The 21,035-nt window shown below is 34.7% G+C and overlaps 5 protein-coding genes across 6 annotated transcripts in view; all 5 read left to right on the forward strand.

The window, feature by feature from the left end:
- The first annotated feature begins 61 nt into the window (after window positions 1–61).
- Window positions 62–1,493, forward strand: bisc (biscotti). Its single transcript, XM_065355643.1, has 3 exons — window positions 62–343; window positions 425–506; window positions 584–1,493. Exons 1-3 carry the CDS (start codon window positions 136–138, stop codon window positions 876–878), a joined length of 585 nt encoding a protein of 194 aa, XP_065211715.1. The 5' UTR covers window positions 62–135; the 3' UTR covers window positions 879–1,493.
- A 192-nt stretch (window positions 1,494–1,685) lies between these two features.
- LOC135839557 (probable palmitoyltransferase ZDHHC24) lies at window positions 1,686–2,643 on the forward strand. The gene is made up of 2 exons (XM_065355642.1): window positions 1,686–1,984; window positions 2,061–2,643. Exons 1-2 carry the CDS (start codon window positions 1,686–1,688, stop codon window positions 2,614–2,616), a joined length of 855 nt encoding a protein of 284 aa, XP_065211714.1. The 3' UTR covers window positions 2,617–2,643.
- Window positions 2,644–3,149: 506 nt separating this feature from the next.
- On the forward strand, window positions 3,150–3,708 carry kud (oligosaccharyltransferase subunit 5 kud). The gene is made up of 2 exons (XM_065355644.1): window positions 3,150–3,309; window positions 3,382–3,708. The coding sequence occupies exons 1-2, from the start codon at window positions 3,301–3,303 to the stop codon at window positions 3,619–3,621; spliced, it is 249 nt and encodes an 82-aa protein (XP_065211716.1). The 5' UTR covers window positions 3,150–3,300; the 3' UTR covers window positions 3,622–3,708.
- Window positions 3,709–4,249: 541 nt separating this feature from the next.
- TSG101 (tumor susceptibility gene 101) lies at window positions 4,250–7,494 on the forward strand. The gene is made up of 9 exons (XM_065355645.1): window positions 4,250–4,550; window positions 4,635–4,719; window positions 4,790–4,855; window positions 4,937–5,100; window positions 5,178–5,295; window positions 5,366–5,670; window positions 5,747–5,944; window positions 6,023–6,156; window positions 6,264–7,494. The coding sequence occupies exons 1-9, from the start codon at window positions 4,512–4,514 to the stop codon at window positions 6,451–6,453; spliced, it is 1,299 nt and encodes a 432-aa protein (XP_065211717.1). The 5' UTR covers window positions 4,250–4,511; the 3' UTR covers window positions 6,454–7,494.
- Window positions 7,495–8,046: 552 nt separating this feature from the next.
- Window positions 8,047–21,035, forward strand: part of Sema1a (semaphorin 1a) — a 64,006-nt gene continuing 51,017 nt past the window's right edge. Inside the window, exons 1-2 of one of the 2 annotated variants that reach the window (XM_065355646.1) lie at window positions 8,047–8,467; window positions 12,697–13,459. In XM_065355646.1, the coding sequence (XP_065211718.1) occupies window positions 13,348–13,459 (112 nt within the window). In that variant the 5' untranslated portion in view covers window positions 8,047–8,467; window positions 12,697–13,347. The remainder of the gene's footprint in view (window positions 8,468–12,696; window positions 13,460–21,035) is intronic. The other variant, XM_065355647.1, reaches the window with a different exon arrangement.

A 21,035-nucleotide genomic window follows, 5' to 3' on the forward strand; every position in this document is an offset into this window, starting at 1 on the left:
TGCATTTCAGTTCGTGAACTTTGTGATTGGTAACTTTTTTTTTACACATTTCGAAAAGTTTGATAACAAAAGTTGTGATAATGGAAAATAAAAAAAAAACTTGAAAATATGATTTCGTTTCTGTAAAATTTCGTTATGAATTGCTTTAAAAATTGTAAAATTATGTTTATCTTTATATTCCTATGTATACTGTTCACGACATCAGCCGACGATGTTCGGAGGAATGCGATAAATTGTAGCAAACTGAAGATGGGTCAATTCATCTGTCCTGATCCTACGTATGATCTCATAGATCCAAAAACACAGCAGCCCAGAGGATGTACCGATAAAAATATAGCTCGTGGTAAGCTAAACTTTCCTTTATTCGTATGGAAAATACATCGAAGCACTCTTCTAATGACTTCATTTTTTCTACTCTGTTTAGTACCTTGCATAGTACCCGAAGGCATCATTTGTAATGAAACGAGTAATTCTACGTTTTTCGTTGATATGCCTTGCAGATGGACGTAAGTGGTCTGAATTTCTTATTCATAAATTATCACTGTTCATGAAATATATCACTCGATCGATTTCAATGTTACAGAAATGGCTACAATTTTGAAACCACCCTTTTGTTGTCCATCTTCCTCGGTATGTTCGGCGTTGACAGATTCTATCTTGGATACCCTGCTCTTGGATTATTGAAATTTTGCACTTTGGGTTTTCTATTCATCGGTCAACTAGTCGACGTGGTTTTAATAGCAACGCAAACCGTTGGTCCGGCAGATGGATCGTATTATATTATACCGTATTATGGACCCAAATTAGAAATACTTCGCAGCAATAACGAAACGTTCAGAGTACCGCAGCAAGATTGGGGACAGCAAAAAGAGTTGTAATTGTGTTTGCGTGTGAAAAATGTTTACCGAGTGTTTCTTACTCCTTTTTATCTCTCTGTGATATTGTTGAAACTATTTAGTAGTCAAGCATTTGTTTTTCCGGTTTTTCTTATTCGATATGATTGTAATTTCAACGAGCATTGTTGAATAATCTAAAGGATGTTGTTTCGTTTTGTAAATTCTGTGAAGTTGCTTGATTTTTGCTATCGTTATCTTCCATCGAGTTACTTATTCCAATTTTTCACCATATTTTGATATCGTTGTAGTAATTTATCATGTTTTTTCAATTTCCGAAATAGAACGAGCATTGATTATTCAAATTGAAATACGCGAAATTCATTGCGTCAAAATTTTTATCTGGTGTATTTCGTTTTTCAAGGTTTTAATTGTAACATTTCAAAATTCGAATTCTCTAGGTTTTTTTTCGTTTACCAAACCACCAGGTGTGTTTTCATTTGTGATTCGTTTACAGTTACGGTTCAAGGAAAACTGACGAAATGAGCTTAGTGGTTTGAATGTGTTGTACTACATCTAATGTGATGTTCTGTGTTCGGAATATTTTCCTAAAATGTGATTCCTAATGAAATGTTATTTATAATAAATACGAAAAATAGATATCACTACGCAATGATTTTAATTGGAATATAATATTTTGTAAGTTGAAAGCAAACGTATCTATCTCATTAGAATTACTCCTATAAGTAAATGTGAAATGTTCGATATCGATTAAAATTGTAATTTATTTTTTGTACAATTCTTGGTATATGTTTGTTTTTGATTTCAGATGCGATTTTATGTCTCTCGATTATGACTTTAGGTCCTAGAATATTCATTTCGAGATGTTCTACGTTATGTACTCGTGTTTTAATGTCTTTTACTTTAGTCATCGAATTATGTTTACAAATATGCATCATAGCTCCCACACTTTTCCAGAATAGGTTCATATTTTGTATTTATTTCATTATTTTATTATTCATCGTGTCCAATTTATTAGGAAATTTGATTTATTTAATATTGACCGATACCTCTGTAAATGTGGATATATGTACAGAACCTGATTTAAATGTGAAATTATGTACTCAATGCGATAGAAATATACCTCCGAGGTTAGTAATTAATGCTCTTTGTGTATTTATATAACACTTTTCTTGCTTATTTAAAAATCTCGTTTATTTTTATCAGATGCGTGCATTGCAATAATTGCAAAAAATGTATTCCAAGAAGACGGGCGCACTGTTCGCTGGTGGGTAATTGTATAGGGTATTTCAATCACAGATATTTCTTCGTCTCGATTATGTATTCTATGTTGTATTCCGCAAATACCGTGGCTGTCGAGGCTATATTTTTCCAGCAAATTTTAACCAGTAGCGATATAAATGTAGATTTTATCGGTTATTTCCATGTTGTAAGCGACGATTGGACAGAATGCTTGTTTGTATTCGTATTTTTTGTATCTGCTTTCTTGAATTTTTTCTCCTTGATTACCTCTATATTTTTGTTAACGTTGGAAACCGATGTTATTTTTTCAGGCAAGTTGAGAAATGAGAGAGATTTTAGGCAGTCGAATTATAATCAAGGATTTCGCAAAAATTTAATTTGTGTGTTAGGCAAACGTTGGTATTTAGCTTGTTTTTGTCCAGTCGTCGAGTCTAAATTACCTGACATGCATGTTGTTTTATTTCCTATTATTAATAATAAGCCTACGAATAGTTTGAAATTTTGTGATTATTCATTTTAAATAAATTGATGTGTTTTCATTCTGTAATTTGTTGCGATGCTTATTTGCCTTTTTTTCGAATGGTGGACATGGAAAAGTTGAACAGGAATCCTATTGAGACATTTTGAGAAGAGTATAGAAATTGAAATTTACGTTTTTCTTGCTTTTTGGTTGATTTCTATTTTATTTTCCTTTATTACTTGTCGATAATTAAAGCCCAGCCGTGAAAAACTGAAAAATGAACATTACAGTGAAAAACCTAGAGAATAAAACAGTTCAAAACACCATTTAATTTTTCAATTTCCAAGTTACGAATGTGGTACTTTATTCCCCATTTTTTTCAACAATTATTTTTCTTACGTTTTTTGAAGTTGCTTGGTTTTTTCATTTTTTCGATCATTTTTATCAACATTACTGCAGAGTAATTATAATTAAAATCAAAACTATCGAAATTAAAATTTGAAATGATTTTGGACTTCAAAAAAAAAATAGTTTTGAAATATTCTGCACCTCACCACAAAAATGATATCATCGATGTTTTCTAAATAGCATTTTAATTACTAAACACGTAAGCGTCAGCGTACGTAGCGTAAATAATCATCATTCACGCAGATAAGGTAAATCAGAAACGTTTTCGGTGCTTTTCTAAATTGTTTTAAACTAATTTACAGTAAAAAATATATTTCGAAAGTGTATGAAAACATCATGGAAAAGGTAAAGAGAAGACCCTCCTAATCAGCTGCGTAAGTAATCGAATGGTATTTCAATTATGGTTTCTTTTTACAGATACCGATCGATTTGATGATTCCTTACTTATCACCGGTGAATCCGGCCCTTCTGCCGCATCTAACGTTGATATTATTCGGTATTGGAACCTTCTTCACTGCATGGTTTTTCGTATACGAAGTGACTAGCAATAAATATACTCGGGATATTGTTAAAGAAGCTGCCGTTGCATTAGTCGCCGCTGTATTTTCTGGTTTCGGAATACTGTGCCTTCTCATTTGGGTCGGTATTTATGTTTGATGTTTAAGATATTTGTAAATGTAATGCATTTTTATATTACTTAATTGTTTTCTATTTGAATAAAGTATCAAGTTTATCTCATGTAAATTGATTTGTTTCATTGATAGAGATACATCTTTCAAAGTTTACTTCGGCATTTGTCAGTGAAGAATGAATTTTTATTATGGAACTGTTAAAGTTCATTTGTTGATAGGAAACAGATCGTTGAGAGATCGGATTCCAACATGCATTGAATATTACGTAAATTGTATCTAAAACTGTATATTCGAAGTCGAAAGAGATGCATGAATGAAATAGAAATGATGTAGTGTCAGTGGCTTTGTAATCTTCGTCGAAACGTACCTAGGAATCACCCTAGAAATTGATTTATAGAATTGGTTTCATTTAGCCATTCAACTTCAGAATGAACATCTAGTTCTTGTTAGATGACTTTAAATTTGAATTCGTTCAAATTTCATACTTGCAGTAGTTTATTTTCAATTGAAAGTTAAAACTTGAGTGAGTGTTGAGCTTGAGTTTGGACGTGGAAGAATTCACCTCACCATTAAAATAATCATGCAAAATGAACTAAATAGCGTGTTACATACTAGGTGGGGATTGGAGGAGAAACGTCATTTTATTTTTATTGTTTCTTATCACTCAAAATTTTTGGACCTAAATTAATTTAAAAAGTTATAATTTTGTAGGTTTGACAGTTTTTTATTCTGATTAACTATTCATTTCTGATATTTCTTGCGTGCGTTAATATACGGAGAGTTGATTCATGTTTTTCCGCATTTCGGAAGCTCTCTATTTACATCATACTGTGTTCTGTATGAGTCATTGAATTTTGCTCAAACTCAAGCTTTTGTTGAAGAATTATTGTGCATGATATTTCAAATCTATCAAACATGACTTCTGAAGAAAGGTTGAAGCAAAGTCTTTATAAAGTGAGTAAAATGTACCTGTACTTATGCGACTTTCAATTAACAAAGTAGTATATAACTTGAATCACCTAATGCGATGTTTTTCAGTATCAAAATATTGATCAAACGTATCGTGACATATTGAAAGTAAGAAAAACCTATCAAGGGCTGATTGCAAAAGAAGAACAATTCGGTTGGTATAATTCAGATGATGTTTTATGAAACGAACTTTCGTGAGATTCATCGGTGTCTTTTTTTTCTAGTTTTCTCAAACGGTTTGAAGAAGGAATTATTCAACTTGAGTGGAACTATTCCAGTACCTTACAAAGGTAAATATCAGTATTTAGGGTACGGCTGCTATTTTAGCGGATTTTTTATAATACATGTTTATAATGACGATTGTTTTCTAGGCAAAACGTATCACATTCCGGTATGCTTGTGGTTAATGGATACTCATCCTTTGCACGCTCCGATATGTTTTGTTAAACCTACGGCGGATATGTGTTTGAAGCCTTCTATGTTTATGGATCACAGTGGCAAAGTGTATTTACCTTATTTGCATAATTGGAATTCAGTAAGTCATCGCGAATATCATTTCGGTTGTGTGAGTTACTCGCCTACGTATTATTTTTTGATTTGTTTCTGTCGCAGAGTTCTTCAAATCTAGTAGGACTGATTGAAATGATGATCAAAGCGTTCAGTGATTGTCCACCTGTGTTTGCTAAACCGAAGCATGAAACTACTACATCAACTCCATACCCAACTCAAGGTATAATTGAAAAAACCAACCATTCTCATCTTCGCTAAGACGATTTTAACAATCCGATGACATGTTTCAGCTTACACAGGTTCCAGCCCTGCAACTGGAGTTACTCCTTACCCTTTGAATTCATCTTATCCACCTTATCCAACCGCTCAAACGAATGTCTCCAGCGGATACCAAAATTTCGGATACCCGCCTTATCCTCCTCAGAATAATATGTTCTCCGCGGCCACACCTAGTCCCGCACATCCCTCAAATTATCCTCCTTATCCTCCTTCTCCGGCAGTTTCAACACCTTATCCGACTTCGACGGCTTCAAATTTGCCATATTCGCCATTCGCATCGAACCAGTCTAATTTAGTTACTTCCGCATCTTCACCAGTGAGTTGGAACAGTATAGAGGATGTAGACGAATTGTTTCTAACTTGCGTATTAATTTCAATAATGATTTTTTTAGAATAGCACCGGTACAATTACCGAAGAACATATTCGAGCTTCGTTGATGTCCGCTATCGAAGATAAAATCAGGAGAAAAGTTAACGAGCAGACGGTGCTATGTCAAGACGAAGTTGAAATTTTATTACAAACTCAACGAGAATTGAATCAAGGAAAAAATAAATTAGATACCATGTTCGATAATTTAGAGAAAGAAAAGGTAACCCTTTATACAATGTTCGTTGATCATTCGAAACGAATGTGAAGTTTCTTAATAACTTGTGGAATATGTTTACAGCAAAGCATTGAGCAAAAAATCCAAATGCTGAAAGATAAAGAAGTAGAATTGGAAAAAACCATCGAAAAATTATCATCCGAAGAAGACGTAGACGTTGATGACGCTGTAATTACAACAACGCCGTTATACAAACAGTACGTAATTCTTAAATTATTACCTACATTAAAAAAAATGTAGTTTTGAATGTACGACGTATGTTTCTCATCATTTATCACCTTATAAATCTTCTCTTATCTTGCAGAATTTTAAATACACATTGCGAAGATGCTGCTACTGAAGACACAATTTATTATATAGGAGAAGCACTGCGAAGAGGAGTGATTGATTTGGATGTGTTCATCAAACAATTACGTGATTTATCTCGCAAAAGACTAATGCTAAGATCGTTATTGGAAAAATGCCGAATGAAAGCTGGTCTAGCGGCGGCATAAATAAGCGAAACATGGTCGATTCATACGTTTATATAATTATTTACCGTTTAATTAATTTACCGCATGATCAAAACGTCCAGGTTGACTTCTGTTATGAAATTTACAAATTATCGCGTATATATATTTTTTTTCAAGTAGACCACCGTTCGCGTTTCTAGTGCATTTATACGAGTATGTATCTACATTTTCATGAAATGAACAGAATTTTATCGACGGTCAATTTTAAATAGAAAGATTGCAGCGGTGTTCTCATTTTTATACTGAATGTTTCGAATGATCTGCACTTCGCTCGCTGAATTTTTAGTTATATTATTCTGAATACTTATACATTACATGAGTCTTTCTTGTATGGATTTATATTGTTATTACATTTTTCATATTCTATTAGTTCGTACGTGTACTATTTTTATCGGATTGTATACAACTTACGAATTAAAATATTTAGCTGTAAAACAAGAAGTATCATTTATTGGGATCTGATTTTTATAAGGATCGTGTTTTTTAAAAATTAAGTACTTTACTTACTACTTAGTACCTACCTATGTAGATTCGTTCAAAATTGATTATTTTCAAACATCTCTGACTTGGGCTTTATGATAAATTGAGGAGCTCATTGCAAAAGTAGCCCTTGTCACATGAACTTTTAGACACGTTTTACTCGATTGCACCTATTGCCAACAGCGGAGATCATGTTGTAATGATGAAATGACCGTCAAGTTAGTCTACCCTGAGTAGCCCTGAGAGGAATTGCTTTATAGAGTTTACATTCATGATACTGGGTACGCTCAAGGGAGAGCTTTGGAGATTGCATAGGTTCATGTGACAAGGGCTACTTTTGCAATGAGCTCCTCAATTGAAAACTACTTTCAGATTTTGTTCTCAGTTTATCAGTCTCTTACTCAGGCTGAAATGGAAATAAAATTTTAAATAATTATTAATGAATAAATTGAATGTTAATGGAATCTATGCCTGAAAGAACGTTTTGTTGAGGAATATTGTACTCGTATGTATTCTAATGAAATAAAAGCTCATTTTCGAAAACTGTTTCTTCGACTCTTCGTGAACTGAACTTGTAAACCGTATTCAAGATTATTGTATCGTGCTGCTTTGAAAATGAGATGAGCTCGAGCAAAGGTTGAGCTGAAATAATTTTCTATTCGAATCGCTCTCTTTGATTTTAAAAAGCTAATATTTTTTCGTTAGATGATCCTCCTTCTATTCTTATTCTTCGAGATCTACCTATATCTACTCGTATCTCAGGCTATCTAGGGCTCATTAATGATCATGCTGATGCTAATTTTTAATAACTAGGATAATATTTGGATGGGCATTAGCGTAGGCAGAGGTACTTAATAACAATAAATTATTAGGTATGGTTTTGAAAATCGTCTCGCCCATGTGAGTAATTTCTTTCCACGAAAAGAGCAAACTTCTTCTCGTCTTCGTAGATGTTCTACGAAGCATTGTCACATAAATCACATTATTTTTGAACAATCTTATCTGCATTTCAAATCAAATTCATCGGAAAACATTTCTAACGTAAGATTGTTACAGATGAATCATTCAAAAATAATCGAGAAGTGAATCATATCTCCCAATACAATGTACAATAACTTCCGCCCAATCCCCTCCCATTAACTCCAGTTTGTTTGGGTAGCTAGTTTACTAGTGTGCGTTTATCTTTTCATTAGAGTATTGAACTCTGAAGTGCGAAGTGATCTGTTACTTTTATTAATTAATCGGCGATGATTGATGGATAAAGTAACTTTTGCAAAATTAAAACTTAATTGTTCCATCACTATTTTGCGTAAATTTATATTCTCTTCGGTATTGTGAACTTCGTGTTAGAGCATGTGTTTTTTATTAAATTGCATTCGTGTTGGTGTTTTAAGCAATTTGTAATCGTATGTGTTTTCTTATTTTTTCTAAACGTATATTGTCGTAGTTATTCGTTGAAAAAAATATACTGCATTCGTACAAATATGATCAAAGATGTTTCACGATTCTAACACGTGTAAGTACATTTGTTCTATGTTTATTTAAGTATTGCTATGTGAAAAATATACCAACCCGGATGTCACTATTTCGTTAAGATGTACGTACGAATTACTGCTGTCATCCCATCATCACTCGTATCTGTTCAATTATTATGGAAATCCTCGCAAATGTGGTTTATATAGTTTTATAGCTAGTTGAGGATAACTTTGGAAGTATGCTCGTTTGAGCAATTGAGTAATGATCTGTAATTTTTGACCGGGTAGAAGTTTATTCTTCGGTTTGTTCGAGTTTGAATTCTGAAACCGGGTTATTTTATTGTTATGATAAGCATCGTTTATTGTTGCGAGAAAAGGAAGGTGAGATGCTCGAATTTAGCAAAAATATTAGTTCAATTTTCAATAATACGAAGTTCATTGCTTCAAAGCTTCGGGGTTGATGAATGGAGAAGAAACATAACATTGATGTTTTCTTTTCTCCCAGAAATGATTTTAAATTTTTTGATTGTGGTTATGACGAGCTTGGAGAGCCATTTTATTTTTCAAGTTTTTACATTATTCAAGTATTATGTATCATAAAACGTCCAAGTTTCCAAATTCCAAATTCGAAATTTTATCAAGATTAGATAAGGGTTTGTTGAGTGGAGGGGAGGGGGAGGGTGTTTGGCCAGTTTGGCCAGTAATGGCGGTAAAATACCGTATTTTTACATTGTTTACCAAAAAGAAACTCATTTTTTAAAGGAAATTATTTTTTCCTAAATTCCAAATATTATATTTTCTTTAAAATTGTGCACGTTATCGTTAATTATCAATTATCATTTTATAAAAAAATCCCTTTTTTTCGCAGGATTTAGACTTCGTTTCGTTTCAGCTGTTTCAGGCTTTCAGCAGCCCAAAATTAGTAAAACTGTGTTGAACGTTGAAGATTCTGGGACTGGGAAAGGGATAAAAATAAAAATGTTTTGGATTGGAATGGAATTGATATTAAGTATTACCGAGTATGAATGTTACTCAATCATTTTTGATATTTGAAGGGTGGGGGGGGGGGGGTCAAAGGTAAATTTTCATCAGTTTTCGTTATGAGATTGTTTATTTTTCCCTCATGTTCTGAGAAAATCTCAGTCGGAGCCATTTCAACGAAATTTGCTCAAATTTGGTAATTTTGGTTTGGGGGGGGGGATCTTGATTTCAAATTTGCGTTAATTTATTCACATTTTTAAAAGATGATGAAGAAGAGGCGTGAAAATGGTCAAGAAAGATCAAAATGAAAATCAATTGATAGAGAATCAAAAATTGTACAAGATACCAAGACCTACTACCCTAAAATCGAACGTCTACAGCAATTTGAAGGGGAAAAGTGTCAGGGTTTCATTTATGTTTTGACCTGGAAAAACTTTGAGACATTCCCCTTTCCCCCTCCGAATTAACCAAGAAGGCTGAAATTTTGTGCATTTGGAAGATAAATTTTTGTCAATTGTTGGCGATTTTCAGTTTTTTTTTCATGTTCATTTTACGTTTTTTTTTTTTTGTTGACATTTCGTGTTATTTTACCCAAATTTTGTACGGTTCAAGTACCTAAAGTGATACTTATTAATTGATCAATTTCACTGAAAATGTTTTGTAATCTGTGCAATTTTCACGAAATTTTGCTCTTTTGAGATATTTCTTCAATTTTTGTGTCATTTTAATCAGTTTTATGTCAGTTTTAAGGTCATTTCATGCAATTAATGCTCAATTTGTCAAAATTTCGTTCAATTATAATAAATATTTGCTCCTTTTTCTATGCTTGTGCTAGTTGGGACATTTCCCTCCTAAGGAGCTGAAATTTGAAATATATGAGTACATCTGGAGGATGCCCCAAATGTGTCTTCTTGCACTTAAAAAGTGACTAAGTCACTATTTCACTTGCAAGTCACGTTTTGGTCACTATTTCGGCGAAAATGGCCAAAAAAGTCACTTTTTTCAGAAGATTTGTCGTGTAAAAAAGAAAAAGTTCAACATTGAAAATGTAAGACGATGTGATTGGATAGAGTCGATATTTTTCTAAACCCCGTATAAAGGTAGATCGAAAGATCATGCAAAAATTCATCACCTGTCAGAATTTCAAGTGCTAATGCGCCTTTTTCGATTTTTGGTGAATTTTTGAAAATCAGATTTAGGCCAAAAATGAGGGGAAAAATCAAAATTTTACCAAATTGACCAAAAAAACTGAAATTTGGGATGTACGCTATTTTCGACATGCCAAATCGATTGGAAACTGTTTCAAACCGTTTTGAGCAGATCTGGAGCCTCCAGTAGATTTTTGAAACTTGAAATTTCCCAAAATTTCATCAAATGGAGATGGAAACCCAAAATATTCATTCTGCGAACTAATTTCGATATCGATACGCTACGAAGTCGACTGCAGGTGGATTTCAAGTTTTTTTGGAGCCTCCAGCGACTTTTTGAAAATTACCAGAGTCTCCACCAGATTTTTGAAACTTGAAATTCCCCCAAAATTTCTTTAAATAGAGTTAGTAAGCTGAAATTTACTTCGCAAACTAATTTTAATCTACTGGAGGCTCCAGTAATTTTCAAAAAGTCGCTGGAGGCTCCAAAACGACTTGAAATCCACCTGCAGTCGACTTCGTGGTGTGTCGAAATTAGTTTGCGGAATGTATTTCGGCTTTCCGTATCCATTTGACGAAATTTTGGGGAACTTCGAGTTTCAAAAATCTACTGGAGGCTCCAGTAATTTTCAAAAAGTCGCTGGAGGCTCCAAAATGACTTAAAATCTACCTGCAGTCGACTTCGTAGAGTATTGAAATTAGTTTGTAGAATGAATTCCGGTTTTCTACTCCATTTGATGAAATTTTGGGAAATTTCGAGTTTCAAAAATCTACTGGAGGCTCCAGTAATTTTCAAAAAGTCGCTGGAGACTCCAAAACGACTTGAAATCCACCTGCAGTCGACTTCGTAGCGTATTGAAATTAGTTTGCTGAATAAATTTCAGTTTCCAACTTCATTTGTTGAAATTTTGTGGGAATTTCGAGTTTCAAAAATCTGCTGGAGGCTCCAGAACTGCCCAAAACGGGTTGAAACAGTTTCTAATAGTTTTGGCGTGTCGAAAATAGGGCATATCCCAAATTTCAGCTGTCTTGGTCAATTTGGTATAATTTTGGTTTTTTTCCCTCATTTTTGGCCTAAACTTGATTTTCAAAAATTCACTAAAAATCGAAAAAGGCGTTTTAGCCCTGGAAATTTTGACAAATGATAAATTTTTTTTGCCTGATCTTTCGATCTACCTTTGTACGGTTTAAAAAATTTCGTGCAAGTCATATGTTGGATTGGAACGCAAAATCTGCGATTTCGGCTGACCTGTCAATGAAAATGGCCGCCATTTTGAAAGTAGGGCCACTTTTTTTTGAGGACAAGGGCTAGAAATGTTCCTTAGGACTCCCCTCTTGAGAAAAAAGTTGTCCCGGAGGATCTACCGGAAGGGGGGGGTGCAATAGATCCTTATGCGGGCTCCTCGACTAACATAATACATTCGCTCTCATTTCTCAAAATTTTGGTCACTTTTTCTCAAATTTTTGGTCACTTTTTTGCTATTTTTCAGTCATTAAAGTCACTAAAAAAAATTAAATAGCGGATTTCATTCCTGTTCTTGAGATTTCGAGTTTTTAACCTAACCCCCCCCCCCCCCTCTTCCAGCAAAAAAGTCGACTTTTTTCCTATTTTTTTGAACCGTTTTCGTTAATGGTGAATCCTGACGGTTAAAATTGCGACCACTCGAACGAATTGAGGGTCTAGACTAAGTTCTCGCGATCACTTCCGTGTACCTTTTATAACTGTGTGTGAGGTAGTTTTTTTTTTTTACGTCGGAAAAATAGAATTTCGATTTTCTAAAAACGTCGACGACGAGAATATAAAACGTCGAACGAGGAGAACGGAGATTCAACAAAAACCCTCAATCTACCCATACAATACTGCTAAAACGAATTTACTGACCATTGTGTGTCAAATCGAGTGCCTTTTATTTATATATTTATATCCGTATTTAGCATACATGTACAGATAGTACCTATCGAAGATGGGGCAGGGCAGGTGGGGGGAAAAAAAGGCAGGTAATCAAAAACGCTATGTAAAGTAAATAGCGCGCAATTAGCGTGTCGTATATTTTTTGGGTAATTATGGGTGAAAGCTCGGTTGTTTGGACGATGTGAAGCTTTAATCAGTTTGTTTTTTTTTCTCTCTCTCTTTGTTGCAGGATCGAAAGCTTTTTGAAATTGTAATTACGAAGAGGGTGAAGACGAAAAAAAAAAAAATCGCCACGCGCAAGTATTCAGCGTTGGAGCACGATGCGGTTGCGCAACTTGTAAAACACAGAGAGAAACATCGTCTAGCGAATGGTGATTGCCCTCATTTTGAAAATTTGCAACGTCTAGCACTGTCGCAGAAATTCTCGATGCGTTTATCGCGTTAAAATTTATTTATATGTTGTTTTTGTTGTTGTTTTATTATCGTTATCCTTATTCTAATTATTATTGTTATCGTTGACTTTTTTTTTTTTCATCGTAAAAATTATTTCCCACAGTGATTTTGCGATAGAGTGTTTAGTTTAATGTAAATTTTTTCTCGAGCTCGTGTTCATAATTTTTGTATCACTTATTTTATCGTGTGGTCGTTTTCGTTGCAAATTTTCGTATCTAGTAATCTCGATTCTCGCATCTTTGCGGATTACTTTGAGGAGAAAAAAATAAGCGAGAATTCAACGATATGTGGCGTCGTCGTACGCGATTATAATATGCGTTCGCGATAATACTCGTACCTGTACTCGAATCGAATCAAATTTGAGATGAAGAAGTTTTGACGTAGAATCTGCCCTGTTTATTCGCAGTATCTTATCATCGTCGTCATCATGTCATCATCTCTGCTGGCTGTATATTTCTTCGTCTTGTTTGTCTGCACTTTACACCAAGGCCAGACTGCTTGGCAAGATAATGAACTTGCCAAAATCAGCGTCGTGTTGGGTAAGTCTCTCGAAGAATTTACTTACTCGAGATATTTTATGGATTTTTTTCTTTCAGAAGGTATTAGGGGCAGTTTTGTCGATGAATTGGGAAGGTATTTGTGGTACAGTGAGGTTTACTTTCTTGGATTTGGCTTGGTCTAGGTGCAGGATACCTATTGCATGGTTTATGGACTAAACTTTGGCGAAATTTGATGAAAAGTGAACCAAGATACAAATCAATCACTTCCAAATGTTGTAGAATAGGTTTTGATTTGACAAATTTTCATCTTTCGATCAAATCTACGTATCTGTGATACAATATTTTGGAAAAATTTCCATCGAAATTACCCATAGCCTACTCAATCAGGTACTAGAACAGCAAACGAAGTAAAATTATACCTACTTGGGTTGCTCTAGGACTACTTACCTACTCGTGTCGACTATTTATAAACTTCTTCGTAATTCGTATTGTTTATTGCATTCGATTTAAGTATTACATACATTATGTGAACTGAAACGAAAAAACGATAGGTTTAGCTCGATACGAGAAGTTAAAGGTTAATTTCTACGATGATAAGGACGAAAGGCGATCGGTCAACTTCACAATTTCTAGTACACCTGATCTAGATTAAAGTTCGAATGGTGCGTGTGGTGTTGGTATATGTAATGTAATGTACTATTGCTCGTATATATATACACATATAGTGTAAGAATGGGAGGTTGTTTAAATCGAAGTCGAAGCACGTAGTATATTGTAAATGATGGTTGCCACATAAGAGCGCACCGAGCACACTTTTAAAATCCCAAATCGCCGAGCGAAGATATAAGTTCAATTTTGAAAATCGTCTGGTCTTCCTCCATCCCTCGCCACCGCGAGAGTTGAAAATGTTTGAAAATTAGCCTTTTTTTTCTCCTTTTTTCGGTTTCCTCTTATTCGTGGTGGCTACCGTACAATTCGATAAGAAATTGCTCGCCTACCGCTGCCCCTGCCCCTGCCCCCCTGCCCCCCTCCCACGCTCCAGCTCGCCTTTCTATGAAAATAATGTCGCGTACGCGTGTTGGCTGTTGGTAAGATACCGAAAGTATATTGATTTTTTTTCCTACTTTTTCTTCGAGCTTTTTTTTTTTTTTTTTTTGGAGAAATCTCGTTCCATTTTGAACTAGCTATAATGGTTGAAAAGGGGCCAAAATGGAGCAATTGATGGGTGAAAAGAGTTTCAAGATAGTGATGCAGCATAGTTAACGAGATGTTGACTATCTGTACTGTACCTATATATAGAATGACTTTGAAATCTGAGTCGAAGTTTTATGAGGGTTTTTTTTTTTTTTTTTGGTGGAAAAATGGTATCGATGTTTACGTACTTGTTTATTGCATCGATATGCTCGCGGTGATGGTGATGATGATTCTTAAAAATTTGATGTTTTAAAATGCAATACTAAGAGTAAAAGGTGTAGTTTAGTTGAAGGGTCGCTCTCTCCGCGCGCTTTTACAAAATGCAAAAAACAAGTTCACTCTCAAAGGGAAAAGCTTTTAAATCATGGATACATTTTTTAGGCTTTGTGTCGGGGAAAAATGACATTTCAAAGAAAATATTCGTCAAATTATACCCTACTTGAAAGTCACCGTTCTGTCATTCTTCGTGTTTTAAAACTCGGATTTTTCCAATAATGCAATACAAGGATCCTCATTTTTCAAAAATATTACTTACTTTTGCTCCTCGAATTGAAAATAGAATTCGTTATCGGGAAAATAACTTTCCGTGTTGAATTACTATTGTGTGGTGTTTGAATTTAGTCTGGACTATCAAAAAAAAAAAAAAAAACGTTTACATATCTCTGACTAAATTTTTTGAGAGGGTCTCTATAAGAGTCCCTGTGTGTAAAATTGTTAAATCAGCTTGGTTTTGGGTTTAAGCATTTCGATTTGCTCAAAAAAAGAAAGAAAAATTCGCTGATTAGCCCGACCCCTTCTAGGTACAGGTTGAGTGGAGTTTGTTTTCTGCAGCAGTATAAATTTCTTGTTATTTGGGTGCCAATGAGGACGTTGGAGAGGTCGAATCGAAAATAGCTGAATACGAATATGACGTCAGATTTTTAATTGGACCCATTCACGGCCCCCAGCACCTCCCCAAGGGGGGGGGACCTTTAAAAAAATGGTTTCATTCGTGTGACACATGGAATAGTATGTTTTGGATATCGTTGAACACGAATATAGCCTTAGTTCTTCAAATTGACCTCACCCATGGCTCCCAGAACCTCCCCCCCAATTGGTAGAAGTCGATTATGACGTCAGATTTTTGATTGGAACCCATCCACGGCCCCTAAACCTTTTTTTGAAGTTTTACCCCATTTGGGGAGGTGCTGGGGTCGTGGATGGGGTCCAATCAAAAATCTGACGTCATATTCGTGTTCAATGTCACCAAAAACATTCTATTTCATGTGTCGCAGAAACCAAACCCTTTTTTGTACTTTTACCCCATTTGGGGAGGTGCTAGGGGCCGTGGATGGGGTCCAATCAAAAATCTGACGTCATATTCGTGTCCAGCGTCACTAAAAACATTCTATTTGATGTGTCGTACAAACAAAACTTTTTTTTGTACTTTCACCCAATTTGGGGAGGTGCTGGGGGCCGTGGATGGGGTCCAATCAAAAATCTGACGTCATATTCGTGTCCAGCGTCGCCAAAAACATTATATTTCATGTGTCGCACAAACCAAACCCTTTTTTGAACTTTCACCCCATTTGGGGAGGTGCTAGGGGCCGTGGATTGGGTCTAATCAAAAATCTGACGTCATATTCGTGTCCAGCGTCGCCAAAAACATTATATTTCATGTGTCGCACAAACCAAACCCTTTTTTGAACTTTCACCCCATTTGGGGAGGTGCTAGGGGCCGTGGATTGGGTCTAATCAAAAATCTGACGTCATATTCGTGTTCAGCGTTACCAAAAACATATAATTCGACATATCACATGCCCCAGATTTTTTTTCGAAAGTTTTGCCCAAAATTGGGGGGTGGGGGTGCTCCCATTCACTCAAGAGATCCCATCTCGAAACTTGAATATTTTCAAAAAACATCACAAGGTACATCTATGGAAATTTTTTCAGAATTTTAAACGGTAGCTCCCACTTACAGCGCCATTTTGAAATTTAACCTTTCAATGTGAAAGTTCAACTTTCAAATTTTGAAAATTTCAAAATGCTTAAAAAGTTCAAAATTCAATGCTTTTTCCAACTGTGAAATCAGTTTTGATCAAAGTACCCTAGCTTTGGAGGAATGCGATGCTGAAGTTGGGTACCTCGAGAAAATGTGAAAATAATGGGAACATCCCCCCCACCCGCCCTCTGAGGGGGCTGGGACCAATGTCTTACTTACTGGGTGGGTAGATATTGTACATAAAATTTGAGCGAAATCGAAAGACATGAATTTCAAAATCGTGTTTTTTTGATCGAATTGACATGGAATGACCCAACTATGAACTTTTCGTGATGAGATTCACAAAGCTGGTGGTGGGGGTGGGAGAGGGGAGAAGATACAAAGCCCCAAAATTCCGATCAAATAATGTTTAAAAATCTTAAATGTCGTGTGACATATCGTTTTATATGTTTTCGAGATCGGTGAATGCGAATATCAACTATTTTTTCGAATCGGCCCCTCCAACGCTTCCATTACCCCCTCACCATTTCATGAAAATTGAAAAAATCGAGTGACATATGATTTATTAGGGTTTTGAGAGCGCTGAATACGAATGTTAACTTATTTTTTTGATTCGACCCCTCCAACGCTTCCATCTCTCCTCCCCATTTTACGAAAATTGAAAAAAATCGAGTGACATATGGTTTATTAGGGTTTTGAGGGCGCCGAAAACGAATATTAACTTATTTTTTTGAATCGACCTCTCCAACGCGTCCATCACCCCCTCCCCATTTCACGAAAATTGAAAAAATCGAGTGACATATGGTTTATTAGGGTTTTGAGAGCGTTAAATGCGAAAATCAACTCATTCTTCTGATTCGGCCCCTCCAACGCTATCGTCACCCCCTCCCCATTTCACAAAAATTGAAAAAATCGAGTGACATATGGTTTATTAGGGTTTTGAGAACGCTGAAAACGAATATCAACTCATTTTTTTGAATCGACCCCTCCAACGCTTCCATTACCCCCTCTCAATTTCACAAAAATTGAAAAAATCGAGTGACATATGGTTTATTAGGGTTTTGAGATCGCTGAATATGAATATCGACTTATTTTTTTGATTCTACTTCTCCTACGCTCTCATTGGCTCCTAAATGATGAGAAATGTCACCTGCTGTAAAAAAGGCTTTATTCCTCGTACCAAAAGGTGCTGAAGGCCGATGTTAACGATATTTCGTTTTTCTTGATGTGAGGAACAGACCCATAAGAACATTTTTTCGTGAAATGGAACATCTGAACTCAAAATCGTGCGGAGTTGACGTGGAATATGAATGGTACTAATTAATCGTGTCTTTTGATTTCGCTTATAGACAATATTTAGTAAATTTAATGAATGATTTATTTTGATTTTTTTTTGTTGGAAAATTCCACTTTTTGTATTTATTTATTTATTTTTTTTGAAAAATCTAAAATTCACTTTTGAGCTAACAAACGTGGAATTTCAAAGTAACAGCCTAAAATGAGAAAGAGCTTGGCAAATTAACACTCACTTGAAGTTATGGGTGTTAAAATCCATCGTTGTCTATTTTAAAGTTCGTGGAGAAAATTGAAAATTCACTGTTGGGAACTTTGGGATAACTTTAACGTGATGGTTAAAAATTTACTCTCAAACTGGCAACGTGTCGAGACTGTCTAAAGGCAACCATTAAACATCAACCAGAGTCGCTGATGTTGAAGGTCATTTTCCGACTCCGTCCTTCACTATATAAATTCGCTGGAAAAAATTGAAAACGTACTGGAGACTCTAGAATGGCTCGAAACTGGTTGTTTTCTCGTTAATAGACGTGAAATGAAAGAATTATTTCCATCGTTTCGTTTGGAAAAAAATCACAAAAAGGGTGAAAATCTGCCAAAAATTCAAAAGTGAATTTCCGCCTCTAAAATTTTTTGGTTACAGGATTGAGAATATGCCCTCAGTTTTTCGAGTTGAGCCCTTGATGCTTTCATTTGATGTTTTCTCTTGAGAACTGACGGTTTGGGGAGCCGGATCGAAGAAATAAGATCATATTTTATTCGTGTTTAGTGCCTTCGAAAATATATAATAATTCGGTATAATAGTTTCATTTCTCTCTTTCCTCGATAGTTCACACGTCTTTATTTTTTTTATCTCAGATTTCAAGTCATTTGGTCCCAAGAAATTTTTCAAACAAGGGTGTAAAATCGAAAAGCCATTTCAGCTTGAAATACGAGATGGTGATAATTTTAGGCATCAATAAAAACATGTAAAAAAAATAACTAAGGAGAAGGCGGTATCTATATTATTACATTATGGTGTATAAAATAAGCGCGAATAAATAACTCGAGACGAAAAACAGGAAAAAAACTTATTTTTTTTAGAACGCCCCTTGCCATCTAATTCAAAATTCTTTTTCAGAATGTTTAAATAAGAACAGTTTCTTATATTATTTAATGTAGTTTTAATTTTTTGAAAGGTTGTAATCAGCTAGCCGGTGATTATTTTTATTTCAAAGAAAAATCACTTTTCATCTCTCCCTCTCGAACGAATTTTTAAGTGAAAAATTCCAACACGAGAAATGTACGTATAGTGTTGATAAAGCAACATCAGCTACTCGTAGGTAATTTTCGCATTTCGTTGTAAAAAAAAAATGTAGGTTAAAATGAAAGTCATGCAAAGGTCCGTGTTTTTGTAAATTTCTCATACATATACAAGGCACCAGGGTGTTGGTTTAATTCGCAGCGAAAATTTGCTACGGCTACGGGTATTTTAGCGCAGCAATTCGTATTATAATGATTTTTACAGACATGAAACGGTGAAAATTCAAATAACAAGCGCAATTACCGGCGACTTGTGCATAAATGTGCCTAGTTGCAGGATATGCAGGCGAGAACGTTGAATAAGAGATAATGATGATCGACGGTTTCATGGAATATATAATTTAGCTGGCAACATTATTTTATATACTTGTCAATTTGTTTGAAAATGAATACCAGACTTGAAAAGTTTATAATACTCGTATATAGCAGTTTGATCAACGTCGCTGGAAAGTATCAGAATAGATTTTTTAGTGATAGAAGGAGGGGAGAGGGAGTATGCATTGAAATTTGCCAGCGATTAATAAGTTGCTCTTTTTTTTCTCGTTTAATCTGGATTTTTTCAATTTACATTTTTCTAAAATGAATTCGACGAATATGAAGTGAATTCTGTGCTTAATTAATTCTACAGCTCTTTTCACGTAAAGATACACATACGTAAAAATTTGTTGAAAAATTTCTGGGTCAACTTGAATAAATTCTTGGAGGATGTTGGAAATTCTCTGTATAGAGGCTCCGAAGATAATGAATTCGAATGTTTACGTTATCTTATCGTCTAATTTTTGTGATAGTGTAAAATCAAAGAAAACTTATCTATTTATGTAAAAGTAAATAATGACCAATGTGCTTCATGATAATCATTGTTTCAACTCAAGGGTTTTCTGATAACCATTTTTCGCTTTATCGCAATGTTCTTTGTCATTTTCTGGCTTTTTGCTTATTTTTATACAATAGTTCGTGTTTAATACCTTTACTTGTGTATTCATTCAAAAGATTATGGGACCTCACCCTTTTCAAAAGAATTCGTGTGTGTAAATATGTGCCATAGAATTACATCTTCTCATCTTCAAGTTTAAACTCTTGAGGACACTCATAATATTTTGCGTTATTTTCAGGTTTTTTTTGAAAGGGCGATCCTGAAGATGTTTTTGAAGGCGTTGATTTCGATTCTGAAAACCATTTGACACGAAAATCGTAACTGAGATTCCTAAAGGGACTAATTAATCTTCTGCACTCGCATTTTATTTTCAAAATTTTGGGCCCCAAACCACCTTTTTCAAGTTTTTTTTTTTTTTTTTTTTTTCGTAAATGCATTCACGAGCGATGATTTTTTTCGTTGCTTTCTTCCAAAAATAATCATTGATAAAAATTTTAGATTTGAACCATCAGGGTGCCCACAAGTCTGGAAATCGTGGAAAAGTCAGGGGAATTTTTGAATTTTCAAAAGGTCACTTCAAACAGATTTTTTTCTCACAATCAGGGAAATTTGTTCGCAGGTCGCTTTTGTCAAAAAATTGCCAAATTCCCAAAAAGTTTTGCATTTTTGCAAAAATTGTTGAAGTCCTGCATTTTGTCAACTTATAAATTATCGAGTATTGTTAAAAAATCTCGCTTTTTCGCGCAAATTTCCTAAAATGTTTTGCTTTCTTACTTCTTAAATTGTTGAGAATTTTCTTCTTTTTTTTGAGAAAAATTGTGTTGTTTTTTGCATCCGAAAACTCTCACTCTTTTCCAAGAATAGATAGTTCTAATGTGTCGTTTTTTCGCCAGAAATTGCTAAGAAATCTCTTCTTTTGCTGAAATTGTCAAAGGTCTCGTATTTATTGCCAGAAATCGCAAAAATTCTCA

Source organism: Planococcus citri, chromosome 3, assembly GCF_950023065.1.
Source record: "Planococcus citri chromosome 3, ihPlaCitr1.1, whole genome shotgun sequence".
In the NCBI taxonomy this organism is placed as follows: domain Eukaryota; kingdom Metazoa; phylum Arthropoda; class Insecta; order Hemiptera; family Pseudococcidae; genus Planococcus; species Planococcus citri.